General features: G+C 38.8%; 1 protein-coding gene across 1 annotated transcript in view; it reads right to left on the bottom strand.

The window, feature by feature from the left end:
- The window catches only part of LOC149431625 (aquaporin-4-like), a 53774-nt gene extending 40072 nt beyond the window's left edge, over nucleotides 1-13702 (bottom strand). The window contains exon 1 of the mRNA XM_089665457.1: nucleotides 13594-13702. Within this exon, the coding sequence (XP_089521583.1) occupies nucleotides 13594-13625 (32 nt within the window). The 5' untranslated portion in view covers nucleotides 13626-13702. The remainder of the gene's footprint in view (nucleotides 1-13593) is intronic.
- Nucleotides 13703-18874: the final 5172 nt, after the last annotated feature.

Raw genomic sequence — 18874 nt, 5'->3', positions numbered from 1 at the left:
TTCACAGAGCACCATACTGGCTCCCATATCCAAGATGGCAGTGCCAATAACCCACTATGTTAGGAAGAATTGGATGCAGGAAGACAGGGCTCTACTCCAGGCACTGGTAAGTACATGATTTTTAAAAACCAGCTACAGTACTTGCAGTTGCTGACTTTGTGAAACAAACAAACTGAAATTCCTCTTGAATGGCAAAGAAGCACTCAACCTGTCTAATTTCAGGACCAGGTGGGAAGTCACCCATGCACCTACTAAAAGACACAGCGGCCGCAAAGTTCTATCATGAAAATTGTTTATTTGGGCTTGTTTGGCCCAAACAAACTAAAGAGGAATTAAAGTGACACCATGGCCCAGTTCACACTTCACGTAGTGTTCCAATTTGTACTCTATGGGCAATTTTAAAGCGATTTCATGTGTCGCATATAGGGCCACCCATTCCATTGAATGGGCTGCCCTATGTGTGTTTGTTGTGGTAAAGAAGCTCAGGGACCAAATTTTAGCCAAGAGCCATGCATGATTTTACACAGACATTTTGCTGCGATTCTTGCACTTTTTTTGCATGACAATTGTGGCAAAATCGCAATGCATTTGAGATGCCATTCAGCATGACGATTTCTAATCACAATAATTGTGCACTGGGCCTAAAAAAATTTGATATGTATGTATTCCTAACTAAGAAAAACACCCTTTATTCCTTTCAGCCTCCTCCAAATCTCCAAATTCTTATCTATTTTACTGCTATGATCTGATTTTCTGTTAGAGGGTGGCAACGTTGGTTCTTCATGGTACCACTGTATGTAGGAATGAAACCATGCTCTATTGCTCTCTTCCGTGATGAAGTATGGACTATGGGATTTGTAGTGTGCATAGAGCAGTGCTCACGACCATCACTAATGTACACTGTTTATTCCAGAGGGGGAAAAGGAGAGGTTAGTGAGCTCATGGAGGACATTACAAAGAGGGGGAAAAACACACAAATGAAACATTTTCATGAAAAATAGATTACAGAGCCTCTAAGTAGTGGATATCCATGCAAAAAGAATAATGTTTAATGAAACTTTAAAATGGAATTCTACTTTAAAGCAGATGCTATCCTAATGATGAACTCCTCCTATTTGCACCCTATTGTTCTGTTAAATCTGCCATTGCAAGCATTTTGTTTTATCTGTTCACTAAGTGCAAAAATACCTGTTGATCTTGCCAGAAATTGTGTGAGCTGTTAACCTCCTGTGCTCTTTCTTTATGCTGCAGTATTATTAGTTACATTGGTCCCAGTTATCTCTGAAGACCACAAAACTCCTTCTGTTTGAGTTATGGAGAATAAGAAGAGGCTTCTGTAGCCCTGTTGTAGGCAGGTGCGGGCATTCCTCCCATCTGTAGGTGGCACTATGCTGCAGGTGGAGAGGAGTTTGTTAAGAAAGGTGTCCCCTTAATGAATCCATCAGTCTTCTTAGGGAAGTCTGTTGTCTAGTTGGTTGGTGAAATGCCTTGAGATCTCAGGCAGTCATCTTGATGAGGGAGCTTATAAATAGGGTGAATGGCATCGTTTGGGCATGGTCAGGAACAGGTACCAGCTGGTTAGGGAAAGAGAACAGTGCAGGGAAAGGCTCCTGATGAGTATGGACAGCTTAGGGAGAACCTGTTCAGTGTGAGGTACTGCCCGGTGTCTGGAATAGGAGAGAGAGGCCTCCTCATTTGGTGGAAACAGTACCACCCTGGAACAACATATACCACCTCCCATCCATCAGAAGTTGACCTCTGGTAATACAAACTAAAAGGCAGATAACAAAGTGACATCACAAATTCTGGATTGCCATATACCAATGCCCACAGAACTGTTTAGGTTTGGTACTAGCAACCTGTACAGATTATTACAAGTTATTTCAGTGCACTAAAGACTTTGGAGTTTATTTACTAAAACTCGAGAGTGCAAAATCTGGTGCAGCTCTGCAAAGAGGCCAATCAGCTTCTAGGTTTTTTGTCAAAGCTGCTACAGGGCAGCCGCTCAGCACAAAACCACATAAATGTACGTGATTAAGCAGTTCCAGGTAGAAGGCGCACACTGCCCTACCTGCAATGCCATTGGTTGCAGTACATGTCAATCACCGGGTCCTAGCTGGCGATTCTTGGCCGGCGCTCGGTGATCGCCACTAAAGCTGAGAGTGGAGAGATCTGTGTATAAACAACACAGATCTCTCTCCTGTCAGCATAGACATGCTGCTTTCTCTCTCTCTCTCAGCAAAGCAGCATGTCTCCCTAGTAAAACAGTACACAGTGTAAGCCCAACACAACACACAGTTAACCCTTTGATTGTCCCAGATGCTAACCCCTTCCTGCCCAGTGTCATTAGTACACTGTCAGTGCTTTTTATTAGCACTGATCACTGTATTAGTGTCACTGGAGATGTCAGTGGCCATTAGTCAGTTCCCAACCAGTGTCAGAATGCCTGCCACAGTCCCTCAGTCCCACTATAAGTTGCTGATCGCCACCATTACTAGTATTAAAAAAATAACTAAAAATTACAGCATATACCGTATACCCCCAATTATAGACGCTATAACTTTCACGTAAACCAATTAATTTACACGTATTGGAATTTCTTTTTAGCAAAGACATGTACCAGAATAAATTTTGGCTTAAATTTATGAAGAAATTTTATTTTATTTATTTTTTACTGGAAACCTTTTATAGCAAAAAGTGAAAAAAAAAAATTTTTTTTTTCAAAATTGATGGTCTTTTTTTGTTTTTAGCACAAAAAATAAAAATGCAGAGATGATCAAATACCACCAAAAAAACTCCATCTGTGAGAAAAAAAGGACATAAATTTAATTTATGTACTGCGTTGCATTGCATGACCACGCAATTGTTAGTTAAAGTAACACAGTGCCATATCACAAAAAATGGTCTGATCAGGAAGAGGGGGTAAATCCTCTGGAGGGCAAGTGGTTAAATGAATAATCTGGCGTTAGAAAGTAAGTAGCTACCATGCACAGCGGCACCAGATTTTGCAGTCTCTGGTTTTATTAAATCAACCCCTTTGTGTGTGTTTGCTTCCTCTCTGGATACCTTGCGTGAGGCTTTCTCACACTGTCGAAGGACACAATGCTGCATCTTTATCAATGTAGTACAGTAAGTCAGGTCTCATGCACAGTGGCCTTAAAAACCACCACTTTTACAGGTTTTTGGTGTTTTTTTCAGTCTGTAAAAGCACCACTATGTAAACTTGTGTGTCTATGCACACATAGAAGCGGAGTGCTAAAAAAACCCCCAAAACAAAAACACCAAAAGCACATAAAGAAGAGCCGACGATCAGGAATGTGCCTAAACACGTGCAAACACTGGAAAACATGCCCAAACGCTGGACATAGCTAACGTTTAAACCTTAATGTATTCCAATAGCCACAATAAATTAATATTCTGGTCAAAATGGAATCCACTCACGCTCCAATGCTTGATGTGTCTAAACACGTAATACGAATCTTTTGTGGCATTTTTTAAGCAGCTTTTCTCCTGCTAAGAGTTCTGACATTCAGAGGGGGTAAATAGATGCCCTGTGTGCATAAGGCCTAATAGTTGTTACTCTAGTACAGGAAGTATATTACTGTCCAAATCACCCCATGCAACCAAAAGAAGAAACGTTGAAAAAGAAAACTAATCATCTAAGCATCAGTTAACTGCAATATGTATACTGTATATTTGTTTTTGTTCTTTTGCTTTAATAATTCAGTCATGTTTAGGTTGCCACTTTCCTTATGGAAAATTATCAGCCTTATAATCAATTACCTATTAATGGTAGTAAGTCTTATTTTTAGGCAAAATGATATCTTTTATAAAAACGATGGACATGTGATTGCTTTGCTAAGAGAACATTCTTCACTTCTTCAGCAAATAAGTTAATTTCTGATTTAAGTGTGTAAACTCTAACAATAAACCTCTCTTATTTGATCCCCTTTGGCATTTTGATCTGGTTGGTGTTTTGTTTATTAAATTAAAAAAATCTGTTGATTCTGCCAGAAAATCGTCTTGGGCACTACCTCTGTATCAGATAACATTGTTCTCAACTCTCTATGGACAACAGAACACCTCATCCTATGTTATGGAGAAGAGAGATCGTAGTGCTACCTCCTAAGGAGGCGCTGAGTATTGGGTCCCCCTATTTCTCACACGACCAGGCAACACAAATTTTTAACAAGCACGCAAAGTCAAGAATCCAGTCCACTGGTTTGTTTTTTTTTTTTTTTTTTTTAGGGGAAAACAATTTAGAGTAGATAGAGTTTTAGGGTTGTGGGATTACCAACTTGACTAGAAGAAAAGATTGAGGACAAACTTACTGCGACTATATAAAAAAATATGAATCCTGGACGTTACTCCAGACAAAGTGCCTTTTAAGGATCAATAACAAAGTGACTTCAGGAGCAATATGACTTAAGGAACGCTAGGTCCCCTTGGGTGAACTCTCACAAAGTCCCAATAGCTGGCGAAGGAATCCACCTGGCTGCTTTACAAGTGTCACAGAACAAGGGATTAGGTTAGCTGTGACACTGTTCCCGTGAATTTATAGTTACATAGTTACATAGTTAGTCTGGCTGAAAAAAAACAAAAGTTCATCCAGTTCAACAATTAAAAAAAAAGTTATAATCTTATACCCACAGTTGATCCAGAGGAAGGCAAAAATCCCAGCAAAGCATGATCAAATTTGCTGATCTGATCCCTCGAGAGGCAATCGGATATTCCCTGGATCAACTTTACCTATAAATGTTAGTATCCAGTTATATTCTGTGTATCTAGTAAAGAATCCAGGCCTTTTTTGAAGCAATCCACTGAGCTGGCCAGAACCAACTCTTGAAGGAGTCTATTCCACATTTGCACAGCTCTCACTGTAAAGACACCTTTCCATGTTTGGAGATTAAATTTCTTTTCCTCCAGATGTAAAGAGTGCCCCCTTGTCCTCTGTGATGACCTCAGGGTGAATAGCTCTACACCGAGTTCACTATATCATGCTGGATATTGCATCTGGCAGCCTTCTCCCTTTTTTGCCCTGAGGGTGTAGAGGTACTCACTCTGTCCCTTGTGTCCTGCAGATTGACATAAGAATGCTTGTTCAGGTCTGTTAGCTGTGCTACTCTTCCATGCTGAGCAGGGTACCCTCTGGATAGGGCTTGTGGTGCAGTTCCTTCTGTCTCACTTCTTCTCCTTCATTCCTTCCTCCTCAGCTCCAGCCTGGAGTTGGAGACCCCCTTCCCCAGGGTCCCCTCCCAGGCCTCACGATCCTCAACACTCCATCTTCCATCCAATCACCAGACACCTCTGCTGGCTAGGCTCTCTCATATTTATGGGCCCATCTGCATACTGCTCGGCCTCCTACCTGAAATTGGTCAAATTTAAATCTGTAATGGGTGCTACAGATAGTTTCCTGTAGTTTGGTCTTAGGGTGACAACTCTATAGATAAAGTATGGTGAGTGATTGTTGTTTTAAAGCTGAACTCTAGGCAAATATAAAAGACCCAAATGAATGTAGCTCTGTAGCCATTAACACACCATGTTTTAATGCAAGCAGTGTAAGTACCTGGATCAGACTTGGTATCACCTTTGGCAATCTATTGTACAGTCTGTACAGCTGAGCTCAGAGAGCGGAGGGAGAAGTGGCACAAGAACCTATTCAGTTGTGCTGCAGTGCAAAGAGCATGCTGATAGGAGGAGAGAAAAAAGTGTCTGAGAGATGAGCTCATCAGTGTACTACTTCTTCTTTCACTCTCAGAGTAAGTGTCATGTTTCACATGACTGTCATATGCCTTTAAGTGTTCTCTGTATTTTGGCTCCTCCCTTTCCTTTAGTTTAATTAATGCTGTATAGATAGCCCACCCTTTCTCCCAGTAAGGCATTGCAGACTCTAGCCTCATGTCATGAAGCAGATCACATTATGATCTTTTGACCTATCCAATGTTCATTGTTGTAAGATTCTCTGTTTATTTATTTCAGGTACTTATATAGCGCCGTCAATTTACACAGCGCTTTACATATATATTGTACATTCACACCAGTCCCTAACCCTCAAGGGGCGTACAGTCTAAGGTCCCTAACTCACATTCATATATACACATACTAGGGGTCAATTTAGGCAGGAGCCAATTAACCTACCAGCATGTCTTTGGAGTGTGGGAGGAAACCAAACTTCACAAGATCTACAAGATGTCTTCTGGATTGAGTCACTGCCTGTGATATTCAACTAAGTTTGGAGTTATTTCTATCTCATCACAACTGTAAGTTAAAGAGATCACACTTTCAGTGCTTAGATTGGAGAGACAGAACAGTAAGGGACCTGTAAATAAAAGTGAAACTGCAGCAGGGAAAGGTCAGGGTCACTCCCTTATTAGACAGGACTGAGTTGTTGGACAGAGGTGTATAAATCTTAGGACTGGATGGACAGAATCCTTTGGCAGGTAAAACAGCTTACATATAAGTATTCCACTTGTGTGTTTAGCTGTTTGCCCGAAGTTCAGCTTTTACCAGTATTTATTTTCCTACTAGAGCCATGATTTTCTAGTTAAGATCTGGAAGCTGCTATCCCATTGTCTGATAATAGTATAGTCGTGACAAGTAAGGGCACTTTCATAACCAGCAGAATGTAGGTGAATCATCAGCTTCCAGGCTTTATTATCAAAGCTTAACTGAACAAGCTGAAATTAGAAGCTGATTGGTTGCTATGCACAGTTCTACCATATTCTTTGTGCTCCAGTTTTAGTAATCCCGTTCCCCCCTTCCTGTTGGAGTTTGGCACAGGGATAATGTGACAGCATTGAATATGAAAGTATACTTTATCGAAACTATACGTGTTGTTTCAGAGCAGCAACCGATTAGATTCAAACCCAAAAAGGAAAATGGCAAGTAGAGAATAAATATTTTAATTTGGTTGGTATGTGTGATTGACGCAGTTAAAAATCACTTTCAGCCCTGGTTCACACATATGCATGCTGAAATTACAATCCAATGTATGCATGCATTTCTGTGTGAATAGCATAGTGGTTTGAGTGAGAATTCACCAGAGGTGCGATTCTGGCTTCTGCATTTCTATTGACTTCTATGCAAAATTGGCTTCCATTGACTTCAATACAAAAAAGCCTTCCACTGACTTCAATGCAAAAACGCATTTTTTCCACAGGATGTAACGTTGTGTGAATGGGGAGAGAATCCTGTCATTCATCCGCCTGTGCCCTGTTCACAGAACTTGTTACAGAAACCATCAGCCCACAGGACATTTGATGCACTTCATTATAGATAAGTTATCTGACTGCAGCTGTAGCAAAAATAACAAAACAAAACAAAGTAACTAAACATCAAATAATGTCCACTGCTGTGTTTTCATAGATTTAAAGTGATACTAAAACTAAAAACATTTTTTACCTTAATGCATTGCTTGTCTTAAAGTGATTCTAAAGGTTTGTTGTTTTAAAGAAAAAAATAACAAGCAGCTTGCTATGGGGGCACCCGCTACTCCGTGTGTCCATTCACACACGGAGCCGCGGCTCGGCCCCACCCCCCCTCTCTTCTCATTGGCTCACTAGCTTTAAGATAAAAAACATTTTTAGTACCCCTGTGTTCCCCCTTCCCTGTGTGAAGTGAAAGCAAGGGGAGAATAGATCAGTGCTGTGCACAGCTACATCTCTTTTCCCCTCACTCCCTCCTCATACAGGGACTCAAACAGCAGCAGGAGCCATTGGCTCTTGCTGCTGTCAATCAAATGTAGTGAAGAGGAATTGAGAGCAAGGCTAAGTCCCGCTGTGTGTGTCTATGGAGTACAGCTCTGTAAACACACAGGACGGGCGTGAGCACACAGCGCGTGTCCCCATAGCAAACTGCTTGCTATGGGGACACACAAAGAAGATGAGGAGCCAGGATCGTCAATGGGGGAACTGAGAAGAGGAGGATCGGGACCACTCTATGCAATACCACTACATAGAGCAGGTGAGTATAACGTGTTTGCTATTTTAATTTAAAAAAATTCTGGATTTAGTAACACTTCAAAGTAAGAAAGAAGAAAATCAGGTAGACTTCAGATACATACACAACTTCAGATACATACACAGAAACATTTCGTATGATGCAGCACTTTGGTTTAGTTTACAGTTATTGTAATTTTTATTGACACACCTTACCTAAAGGCTTTTTATATGTATAATCTCTCTTTCTTAACCACTTACCCTCCAGAGGATTTACCCACCTTCCTGACCAGACCATTTTTTGCGATACAGAGCTGTGTTACTCTAACTGACAATTGCGCGGTCATGCAATGCTCTACATAAATTAAATTCATGTCCTTTTTTCTCACAAATAGACCTTTTTTTGGTGGTATTTGATTGCCTCTACATTTTTTATTTTTTGCGCTATAAACAAAAAAAGACCGACAATTTTGAAAAAAAACCCCAATATTTTTGACTTTTTGCTATAAAACATATCCAGTAATAAAATTTTTAAAATCAAATTTCTTCATAAATTTAGGCCAAAATGTATTCTACTACATGTTTTTGATAAAACAAAATCCTAATACATGTAAATTAATTGGTTTCCATGAAAGTTGTAGCATCTACAAATGACGGTATAAATACAGGCATTTTTATTTTTGTTATACTAGTAATTGTGGCAATCAGCGACTTATAGCGGGACTGCAGTACTGGCATTCTGACACTGGGCGGGAAATGACTAACTGCCACTGACATCCCAATGACACTAATACAGTGATCAGTGCTATTGACACTAGGCAGAAAGGGGTTAACATCTGGGGTGATCAAAGGGTTTGCTGTGTGCAGTTTTACATAATGTGCTGTGTGTGTGTTTTAATAAGGAAACATGCTGCTGTGTATTTCTCTGCTGTGCAGAGAAATACACAGCAGCATGTCCTTGCGTGCAGGAGAGAGACCTGTGCTGTTTATGCACAGGTCTCTCACCTGTCAGTTTTACTCGGTGATCAATGGGCGTTGGCGGGGAATCTCTGGCCGGGACCCGGTGATTGTCATTTGTAGCTGCCAATGGTGGTGCTGGTAGTGCACCGCATGCACGAGCCCCCTACCTGGAAATGCAAATCATGTATTTATATATATATATATACATGATTTTGCACAGCCATGCCACCCTGTAGCAGTACTTCTACTATAGGCAGTCAGGACCACTAACACTGTGATTTAGCAACAGTTTGTCCCTGCTATGCATCTTCACTGTCATGTTGATTTATAACACGATGAGACAGATATGCTTTAAGACCTATATTCCATGCAGATTTAGGATTATATATATTTAAGTGTCAATCAATTTTAATAGGTAAAGCAAAAGGGTTCAGATAAATAATAGATATGTGATTTGGTTAAAAACAAAAACAAAATAAAACAAAACGTTGCACCAATTTCTGCTCAGAAACTGTAAAATATAATGAAGTATAATATGAGAAAACAAAACCAGTTTCATTGATGATGATGATTATACCTATAAAAACATTGCATGTCAAACCTTATCAATTGAGCACCCTAACATATTACTAGTGATAATATGTAAAAGTTCCTATATGTAATATAAGTGCTTGCTAACTTGACTCATTTACAGGGGGGTAATATGAGACAAACAATCTCTTTGAAATATGACTAAATGCTGAACTGTAATATCTAGAAACTTCCATTTCATAGTTGTTCTTGCATTTTTTTTAAAATGTTATCTCAATGTTAATTCTTTACCTGTTAATGGCCTGGCTGTCTGTTCATGAACTGGCTCCTGCCAAGCTGTCTGGCTGCAGAGTGTTAATATAGACATTGGTTGGGGAAGGAAAACATTCTAGCCATGTTCCACCCAGTCAGAATCATCCACTAAATGGTGTGTGAAAGTAATGTTGCTATGGATGGAAAATGGGTGTGTGCCACTGACTGCATTATTCTACCCCACAGGGGCATCTCCAGTGGCCACAGACATTCCCATTTTGCAATGAATGCCTTGCCAGTAAGGAAAACTGCAAGTTATTAAAATATAAGGTCTTGCATTTCACTGGTAATTATTAGATGTCATTGTATAACTGGGCTTCTGATATATAGCTTTTTTGAGATGACTATAGATAATCTTTAAAGAGAATGCATATTGCCTGCTTCACTAAGGTTTTTAATTTAATTATTGGCTTGTTTTAAAGTGAAAACTATTTTTCCAAATAACGTGATTCACTGAAATGTTCTTGCTACATATATTTTTTGCATGCGCAACTTAATTGGGCGAAAAGTTTGTACTTGCAATTTTGCATGTGTTAACGGGACATGTGCTGATTTATTAATACACTTTAGGGGTGAAATTTAAACAGAACAGTTTCATCTGATCAAAGCATGTGATATTTAATGGTTGGTAAGTGAGATGGAGACTTTATGGAAGTTTAGGAAGAGTTTCAGTGACTACAAAGCTGGATCATTGCTAGTTTTCCAACACAAGTTTACTATTATATTTGAATTTACATTGTACTTGTAAACTTGTGATTCTTGTTTAATGCACTTGTCTTGGGGTGTTTTATTTTTCATAGTCTGAGCTGTACAGTCTAATGTAGGTTATTCAACATTAGCTTAACTCATGTCAAGCAAGCAAATATTTTTCCCTCTTTAAATCTTTCTGTCATTATCAAATTGTGTTCTAATTTGTATTGCCTTCTCAAGGGTACTGTACTGTATGTTTTCAAGGGTACCCATGCTCACCATGGCTCCTGACACTTGTCTAGCTGCATCAATGAAAGGTTAACAATCAGGCTTCATGAACACTCTTCATCCATTTATCTGTTTATTTCAATGTTTTCTGGCATTTGCGTGTTCAATAGTGAGTGCAAACGGGGCCAGTTCGTATAGGAAAGGTTTTGCCACAACAGCTCATGGGAGAGGAATTTCTGTCTGTGAAAACATTTGTGAATACAGTGCAAATGTGTTTAAGAAGTTTTTTTTTCAGATGGAAATGTTCATATTTTGTTGATGAAATTACTCTGGATAGTCTGTTCAGTGTGTTTTTTTTTTAAATACACATGTAAAAGGGGCAATTTTGGTATGTTTTTAATGTTTTAAAAGCCCTTTTTTCTATATATGGTAATAATTCTTTTAAAAGACTGTTCTATGAATCCATAATTATATGGCTCACAGGGATGGCCATATTTGCACATTAAATGTGCAAATGCTGTTTCCTGCTTTGTAATGTTATGCGGTGTATGTGCTATACTGCATCTTCTCACCAATTAGCGAACTCATATGATTGGTATTTTATCTCAACAACAGAAAGCAATAGCGTGTTTTTTTGTGTGTGTCGTGTTAACTGAAATGTGTTTTCCTGCCAAACTTGACTGAAGCAATATAGTGTAACTGCCCCCCCATCCTTTCACCACTGGATTTCCATTAGGCATATAGAAGAATGCACTTCTAAAAGAAAGGGAGCTACTTTCAAAGTCAGAAAGGGTGGGGTGGGGATTTCTATGCTAGGGTAGAACATAGCAATAAAGGTGAGGGATTACTGCATCGGTTTCGTATTTAGTACCACTTTAAATTTTCATCAGTTCAAAAAGTGACTTCCTATTCTAAGGGCTATTATAGTACCAGTATTTTCTCCTTCAATTGATGATCATACATTTTTGTTTTGTGGATGACATTATTGGATACTGTGTATGTTGATTTATTTAAATGGAAAGTGCAAAGTCCAACAACAATACAATAGCCCATGCATTCTCCACAGCCTGTTGAAAAAAAAGTGCTGCTGAAAAGTCTAATGACTAGAATGAAAGAAAACTGGACATACTATTAGAGTAGGCTGCAATGCAGCCACACTTCTGTGCACCATATCACACATGCCAAGCAATGCTGTGACACCACATTACAAAAAAGGGTTGTGTCTGTTTTTTGGCCCCTTGCCATGCATAATGAATGGGTTGCCGTAATACAACACACGTTAGCGTGCTCACTTCAACAACTTGTAAAGGGGGCCCAGAATTTCATTTTAGTGACAGCCGAAATACAGTAAATTCACACATTTGTTAAAATTATACTCAGAAAATTGTCTAAAAACCACAATTTGGTAGGTTTTCCAATCTGTTTACCTAGACTAGAGTAAACACATTCATAAATTCATAAAACTATAATAATACTTTGGTCAGTAGTCAGGACAGAAGATCAGATCATGTATCTATTGCAGCCATCTTACAAAACATTACATATTTATGTTATTATGACTGTGTTATAGGGTACTGTGAATTGACATACTGCAGAATTATTTAGTTCAGTACTATAAACTATAGATTGGAATAATATGATTTATTCAACAGAACAAACATAATAAAACCTATGACTCTTTTTGGTACTGTTCATCATACATTGATAATATCACAGGAAATGCAATTATACAGTATATGTTTGAGAAGAAGCTAATTTAATAGAGTTTCAAGTGCCATGCAGTAATTTCTGGGAACCAAACAATGATCTGCTTTTGGAACTTAAAAAAAAAAAGTGCTGTGTAGCAGATTATATAGGCCTCATTTTATGTAAATTGTTACAGTGTAAATATCACACATACGTAGGTTTAACTGGATAGACGTTTTTCAACCTTATAAACTATGGGAGAGATTTACTAAAACTGGTACACACAGAATCTGGTGAAGCTGTGCATAGTAACCAATCAGCTTCTAACTTCAGCTTGTTCAATTAAGCTTTGACAATAAAACCTGGAAGCTGATTAGTTACTATGCATGGCTGTACCAGATTATGTATGCACCAGCTTTAGTAAATTTCCCTCTATGTAACTATGGGGTTGATGTACCAAAACTGGAGAGTGTAAAATCTGGTGCAACTGTGCATGGTAGCCAATCAGCTTCTAACTTCAGCTTGTTTAATTAAGCTTTCACAAAAAAAAAAAAAAAAAATGGAAGCTTCAACCTCTATGTAATCATGGAAGTATGGAGACTGCCATTGCTGCCTCCTTCATCTGAAAATGCCAGTTCATTGGCTATTTTAATGATCCAATACTTTCTGAGATGAAGAGCTCTGACTTCTCTCTGACTTTCCTGATCTGCTTATTTTGGCCCAGTAACAAAGCCAGAAAGAGCCAGGCAACGAGCATTTTCAGAAGAACCTTAGCAATGGCAGTCTCTGTTTTCCCATTACAGGATTTGTGCTATGGACAGTTGTCCTTTGCTCTATGTTCGTAAAAGCAAAATGAACGCATTTAATAAGGAAGTATATATAACAATAGAATGTAGAAAGTGCAAGAGGTCTCAGCAACCAATCAGAACACTTGTCTCAACAGATTTGATTATGGTAAATAGAAATCTGACCGTCTGTTATGGTACATTTTATTCACTTTTGTTTCTGCACATCTTTTCTTTCTAAGCTCAAATGACTTTATGATTATTGTTTAAATTATTCTACATGTTTTAGATAGTAACTATACAATCTATTTATAATAGGAATACATAGAATGTCTGCCCTTGTTTTAATATTTAAATGTAGCCAGAAACTTCAATGACTTTTAGCTAATGACATGCCATCTGTGTCTTGCAGATGCAGAATTGATACACTACTTGTAAAAGCTAACACAGTGGAAAGCACTTACCCTCGAACCCTTGACTCAGGTCTGCCACTCATTCCTCCTTAGGATAGAATGATATGTTCTAATAGTCCACACTAGAAGAACATGAGGAGTCAGATTTCAGCAAGTTGTCTGATTGGGTTTTGCAGGGGTAGGGGTGGACATGGACAGTGCTATGTGCTCCAGGTATGATGTAACTGATCTACTGATGACAAATAATATCAGAGCATAGGAATACATTTAGAATTGCCTCGTGTGCTCCTTTCTAAAGTGTATAATTAGAATGAAAGATTGTAATAAAAAAATGCATACAATAAAAAAGAAACACCTAAATATGAGGATGGTTGTATTGCATTGTCGTAGTCAGATGTTTGTTGTCTCTGAATTGTTCGCTATTTAGTAAAATGCTTTTTTAATGGAGATTTCATGTGGCTGAACCACTAAAATAGACATTATGTGCTCTATTACTTACAATGTACCTAATTACTTTCATAAGGGATTATAGTATTATGTGGTTTATTTACACTTGACCACGTGTTTATATGTGAAAGAGGATCCAACTTCATTCAAATTCCTATTTCATGAGTTGAGCATGAGGTAGGAAAATTACTAAGAGGATTTAATGGGTTTCTATAGGCAATACAGAATGCAAGCATAAGGCTGTTATCTAGTCTTTTGTAGATTTGATCCTTGCTCTCAGATGAACAGGCCTCAAGTGTATTTCCACTTTTGCAGCCCATTTTGCAAAATCCCACTATATGTTTGTTATGTGTTCCTATTCACATAGCATACCTGCAAACATTTATCTTTTTTCCTTTTAGATGTTTTAGAGAAGGTGTCATGGCTGACTGCAAGCATTTTTGTATCATTCAGAGCAAGGCCTCATTCATACAGGCATTCTTATGCGTATATCTTTGTGAAGGACTATCTTTACCCACTCAGGATGCTCAGGTGTGCATTTGGGGACACACACCTGCAGAGCTGTCAAACTGAGACCAGCATCTGTATCACTGAAACTACTGCATCCCAACAGACATGAAAAGAACTACTTGCACACAGATGCATGGAACACCTGTGCTTCCTATGCAATCAAAGAAACCCTTTGCATGGATGTCTGCATAAATGCACCTGTGTAAATGAGGGCAAAGTTTGCCCCAATGGTAAGGCTAAGGACAGGCTAAATGCACTTCTCAATAACATATAATTCAGGAGCTGAGCTTCTACATCTTTAAACCATTGTTAGGACAGAGTGCTCAAATCTAGTTTACAACTGATAAGGAGATCCACCAGTACAGTATAGACAGGGTTAACGAACAATACCAAGTCAAACTTTCAGTCCTGAAGTTTCCAGAAAAGAACATGTAAAAAGAGTAGCAGCAACTTTTTAATATTTTTTTAAAACTAGGGTCATTCAAATCCCAACCACGGCACTACATGCCTGGAGTTTGCATGTTCTCCCTGTGCCGGTGTTGGTTTCCTCCTGGCAGTTCGGTTTCCTTGGTTTCCTCCCACACTCCAAAGATATGCTGGTGGGTTAATTGGCTTCTGTCTAAATTGCCCCTAGTACATACAGTATGTATGAATGTGAGTTAGGGACCTTAGTTTGTAAACTCCTTGAGGGAAGGGACTAATGTGAATGCATATGTGTGAAGCGCTGCGTAAATTGCCAGTGCTATACAAGTACCTGTAATAAATAAATAAAATTATGCTATGTGAATAAGAACATGTAACACATATAAAGTAGGTGCTGTCTTAGTTTGGCTAAAAAAGTGGAAATACTCTTTAAGATAGTCCTTGACTAAGTAATTCTATGGTAAATTGGACAGTGTGAAATAATCTTTAATAGGCCATTTTAGCTGCTAGTCATCCAGTAGTAATGGAGTTCCAACAGTTGATCCCATAATGACTTGTGGCACCCAGAAAATAACTGCATATTGATTGGCATTCCAGAAAGATGCCAAGTCCCCTGGTGTAGATAAAAAAGCCTACACATTTACAAGCTGACAAGATTGAAATACAACAAAAGTCAACCCAGATAACCCAAACAAAGTAGAAAGACTTTCCTGAATTGACACTCATATATATTTTAATGTAAATATGTGGGTTGCCTGGCTCACTTTTAACTCTCTTGGGATTTTACATGTATGCTTCCTTGAAACTGGGTGAAAATGATGTCTGAAACAAACAAGAATATGCAAAGCCCAAGTGATAGCTGTTATTGACTAATCCTTAAGCCAAAAACAACTTGACATTTTTCTAATTATATTGATGGCACTCAATTCCGGAACTGTAGCACTATGATGACTATTACTGAAAAAAAAAACAGAACAATTTAAATATTATGATTAACTATTTTTTTCCTATTTATGGGGACTGCCATTGCTGACTGCTTTTTTAAAATGCAAGCTGTCAAACTGTAATTCTAAATTTCTAAAATACTGACTCAGAACTATTATACAGATCAGGGAAGTCCTTACCTGCATATGTTTTCAGTGACCCAAATTACTAAAGCAAGATATATAAATGTATTTTATTAAAGCAAGATATATACATTTATTTTATTAAAGCAAGATATATAACAACTTTTTTTAAATATGCCTTAAAATATTTTATTTGTTATATAATTTGACTTTTTAATGGAAAATGATACTTTAATTTCCGTGCATCCGCGTACAGAACTGTGCACCACAACATCTCTTCTTATCTGCAAAATGTCCTAAGTTTTCCATGTTAAATGATTACCAGTATCATTCAACCCAAAAGAATAAAGAAAGACTATGAGTGAAGGGTGACATGGCTTTAGTACCATGCACTCACAGTGTATTGATGCAGAGTGCGGTACTAATGTCATCATGTTAGCCACATACTCTGCATTAGGAATGAGCTTAAGTTTCAGTTCAAACTCAAGCTGAGGACAAACCTTGGCTGTTCAGACTAATGCTAGAACAATTATCTGTTTGCCAAATGTTATGTATAATAGTGATATTACATCCACTATTATACATGACAGCTTCTTGCTGTCAATGGTTGTTAAGGATGCTGGCGGGACAAGGTACTGCAATGCCTTTAACAACCAGTGATGTCACTGAACATATTCACTTACATGGAAGGTAATTCCTGTCAATGCAAGCAACAGAGCCTGGATAGTTTAAAAAAATTGCCTGTGATTCCCACCAATTCATACCAGGCCCATTGAGTTGGGTTCACCCCTTTATTCATACCAGGTCCTTTAGGTCAGGTATGAGTTTTAAGGGGATCCATGCAAAAAAATTAAACCTTGTTAGTTTCTCATACTTAACCACATAAATTAAGAAAAATGCATTGTCCCTACGTTAAGGACAAGAGCCTCTTCCCCACCCCCAGCCTGGTGGTTGTTTGGGTCCATGAGCAGTAGGCTTTTTAGAATCTGGAAGGACACTTGAACAACAAGGGGGTCCCCAGATACTGCCCCACCATTAGTATGAGTAAGGGCTACATAGTACTCCTTTTCATTCAAAAAAATGTACAGTGTAAATAAAAAGAAACAATTTTTGACTAGTCCTTTAATTAAAAAAATCCCACAATCGTGATACAAGTAGTGGGGGAACCCCCACTCAATTTTTAAAACTATCCCCACCTCCTTTGTTTAAATGACCGAGGATTCCCTTTATGTACACCCTTTGTCCTACATGAGGGTCTGAAATACACTATATTACCAAAAGTATTGGGATGCCTGCCTTTACACGATCATGAACTTTAATTGCATCCCAGTCTTAGTCTGCAGGGTTCAATATCGAGTTGGCCCACCCTTTGCAGCTAAAACAGCTATAACTCTTCTGGGAAGGCTGCCCACAAGGTTTAGGAGTGAGTCTATGGGAATGTTTGAACATTCTCCCAGAAGCGCATTTGTGAGGTCAGGCACTGATGTCGGATGAGAAGGCCTGGCTCACAATCTCCAACTTAATTCATCCCAAAGGTTGAGGTCAGAGCTCTGTGCAGGCCAGCCAAGTTCATCCACCCCACACTAACTCATCCATAGCTTTATGCACCTTGCACTGGTGTGCAGTCATGTCGGAACAGGAAGGGGCCATCCCCAAACTGTTCCCACAAGTATGAAATTGTCCAAATGTCTTGGTATGCTAATGCCTTAAAAGTTCCCTTCACTGGAACTAATAGGCCAAGCCCAACCCCTGAAAAACAACCCCACACCGTAATCTCTGGTCTGTTATTTTATGTGGCCTACCACTTTGTGGCTGAGTTGCTGTTGTTCCCAGTTGCTTCCACTTTGTTATAATACCACTAACAGTTGACTGTGGAATATTTAGTAGCAAGGAAATTTCACGGATGTACTTATTGCACAGGTGGCAACCTATCAAGTACCATGAATTAATTCACTGACCAATTATTTCACAAATGTTTGTAGAAGCAGTCTGCATGCCTAGGTGCTTGATGTTTTACACCTGTGGCCATGGAGGTTATTGGAACACCTGAATCCAATGATTAGGTGGAGTTTCCCAATACTTTTGGCAATACAGTGTATGTGTTAATGGGACTCCACACAAAAAATTGTGGAGTTCCCCCAATAGTTTATGCTAGGCCTTTAAGGTCTGGAATGAAAGGGGGGCACCATGCACAAAAGAAATGAAAACAAAAAAATTATGTGTAGTCCCCCCAAATTCTATACTGGACCCTCTGACTGTTTAGGCTGTTTAGGCCAGGCATTTCTAATAGGAAACCCCACACAAAAATAAGAAAAAAAGTGAAAGGTCTCCTCAGAAATCCACACCAGACCTTTATCCAAGTATGCAGCCTGGCAAGCCAGAAAAGGTTGGGAAAATGAGTGTGCACCCCCTTTCTGAACCATAACAGAGTCCCCCTGGCAAAGTAAGCTCCCATGTTGATGGCATGTGGCCTGGTATGGGGGACTCCCTTTCTTGACATGCCAGGCTGCATTCTCAGATAAGGGTCAGGCATAGATTTTTTGGTGTGAATTCATCGTTTTTTAATTTTTTTTGTTTTCTTTTCTTTAGGGTCACCCCTAAAGTTCATACCAGACCTAAATGGCCTGACGTGAATTGGGGAAACCCCATACCATTTTTTTCTGTGTAGGAGTCCACCATTAACATTTTATTTCAGACCCTTATCTAGGATAAGGATATAGATGAAAGGAATCTCTGGCTGCTTGGTTTACAAACAGAACGAAGCAGCTGGTAGCTGACATTTTGCTGTTATTTTAAACACACCTTTTCTTCTTTGTAAATGTCTGTAAAGTTTTGCTATAGTAGGTTTTATATAGGGTAAACATGTGCCTCTTCACAGGCAGCAT

The sequence above is a fragment of the Staurois parvus genome, unplaced genomic scaffold (genome assembly GCF_062004578.1).
Source record: "Staurois parvus isolate SC_StPar_1 unplaced genomic scaffold, SC_StPar_1.0 ptg002197l, whole genome shotgun sequence".
NCBI lineage: Eukaryota > Metazoa > Chordata > Amphibia > Anura > Ranidae > Staurois > Staurois parvus.
Note: the sequence above shows the minus strand (reverse complement) of the source record. Positions and strands in the feature narration are given on the sequence as shown.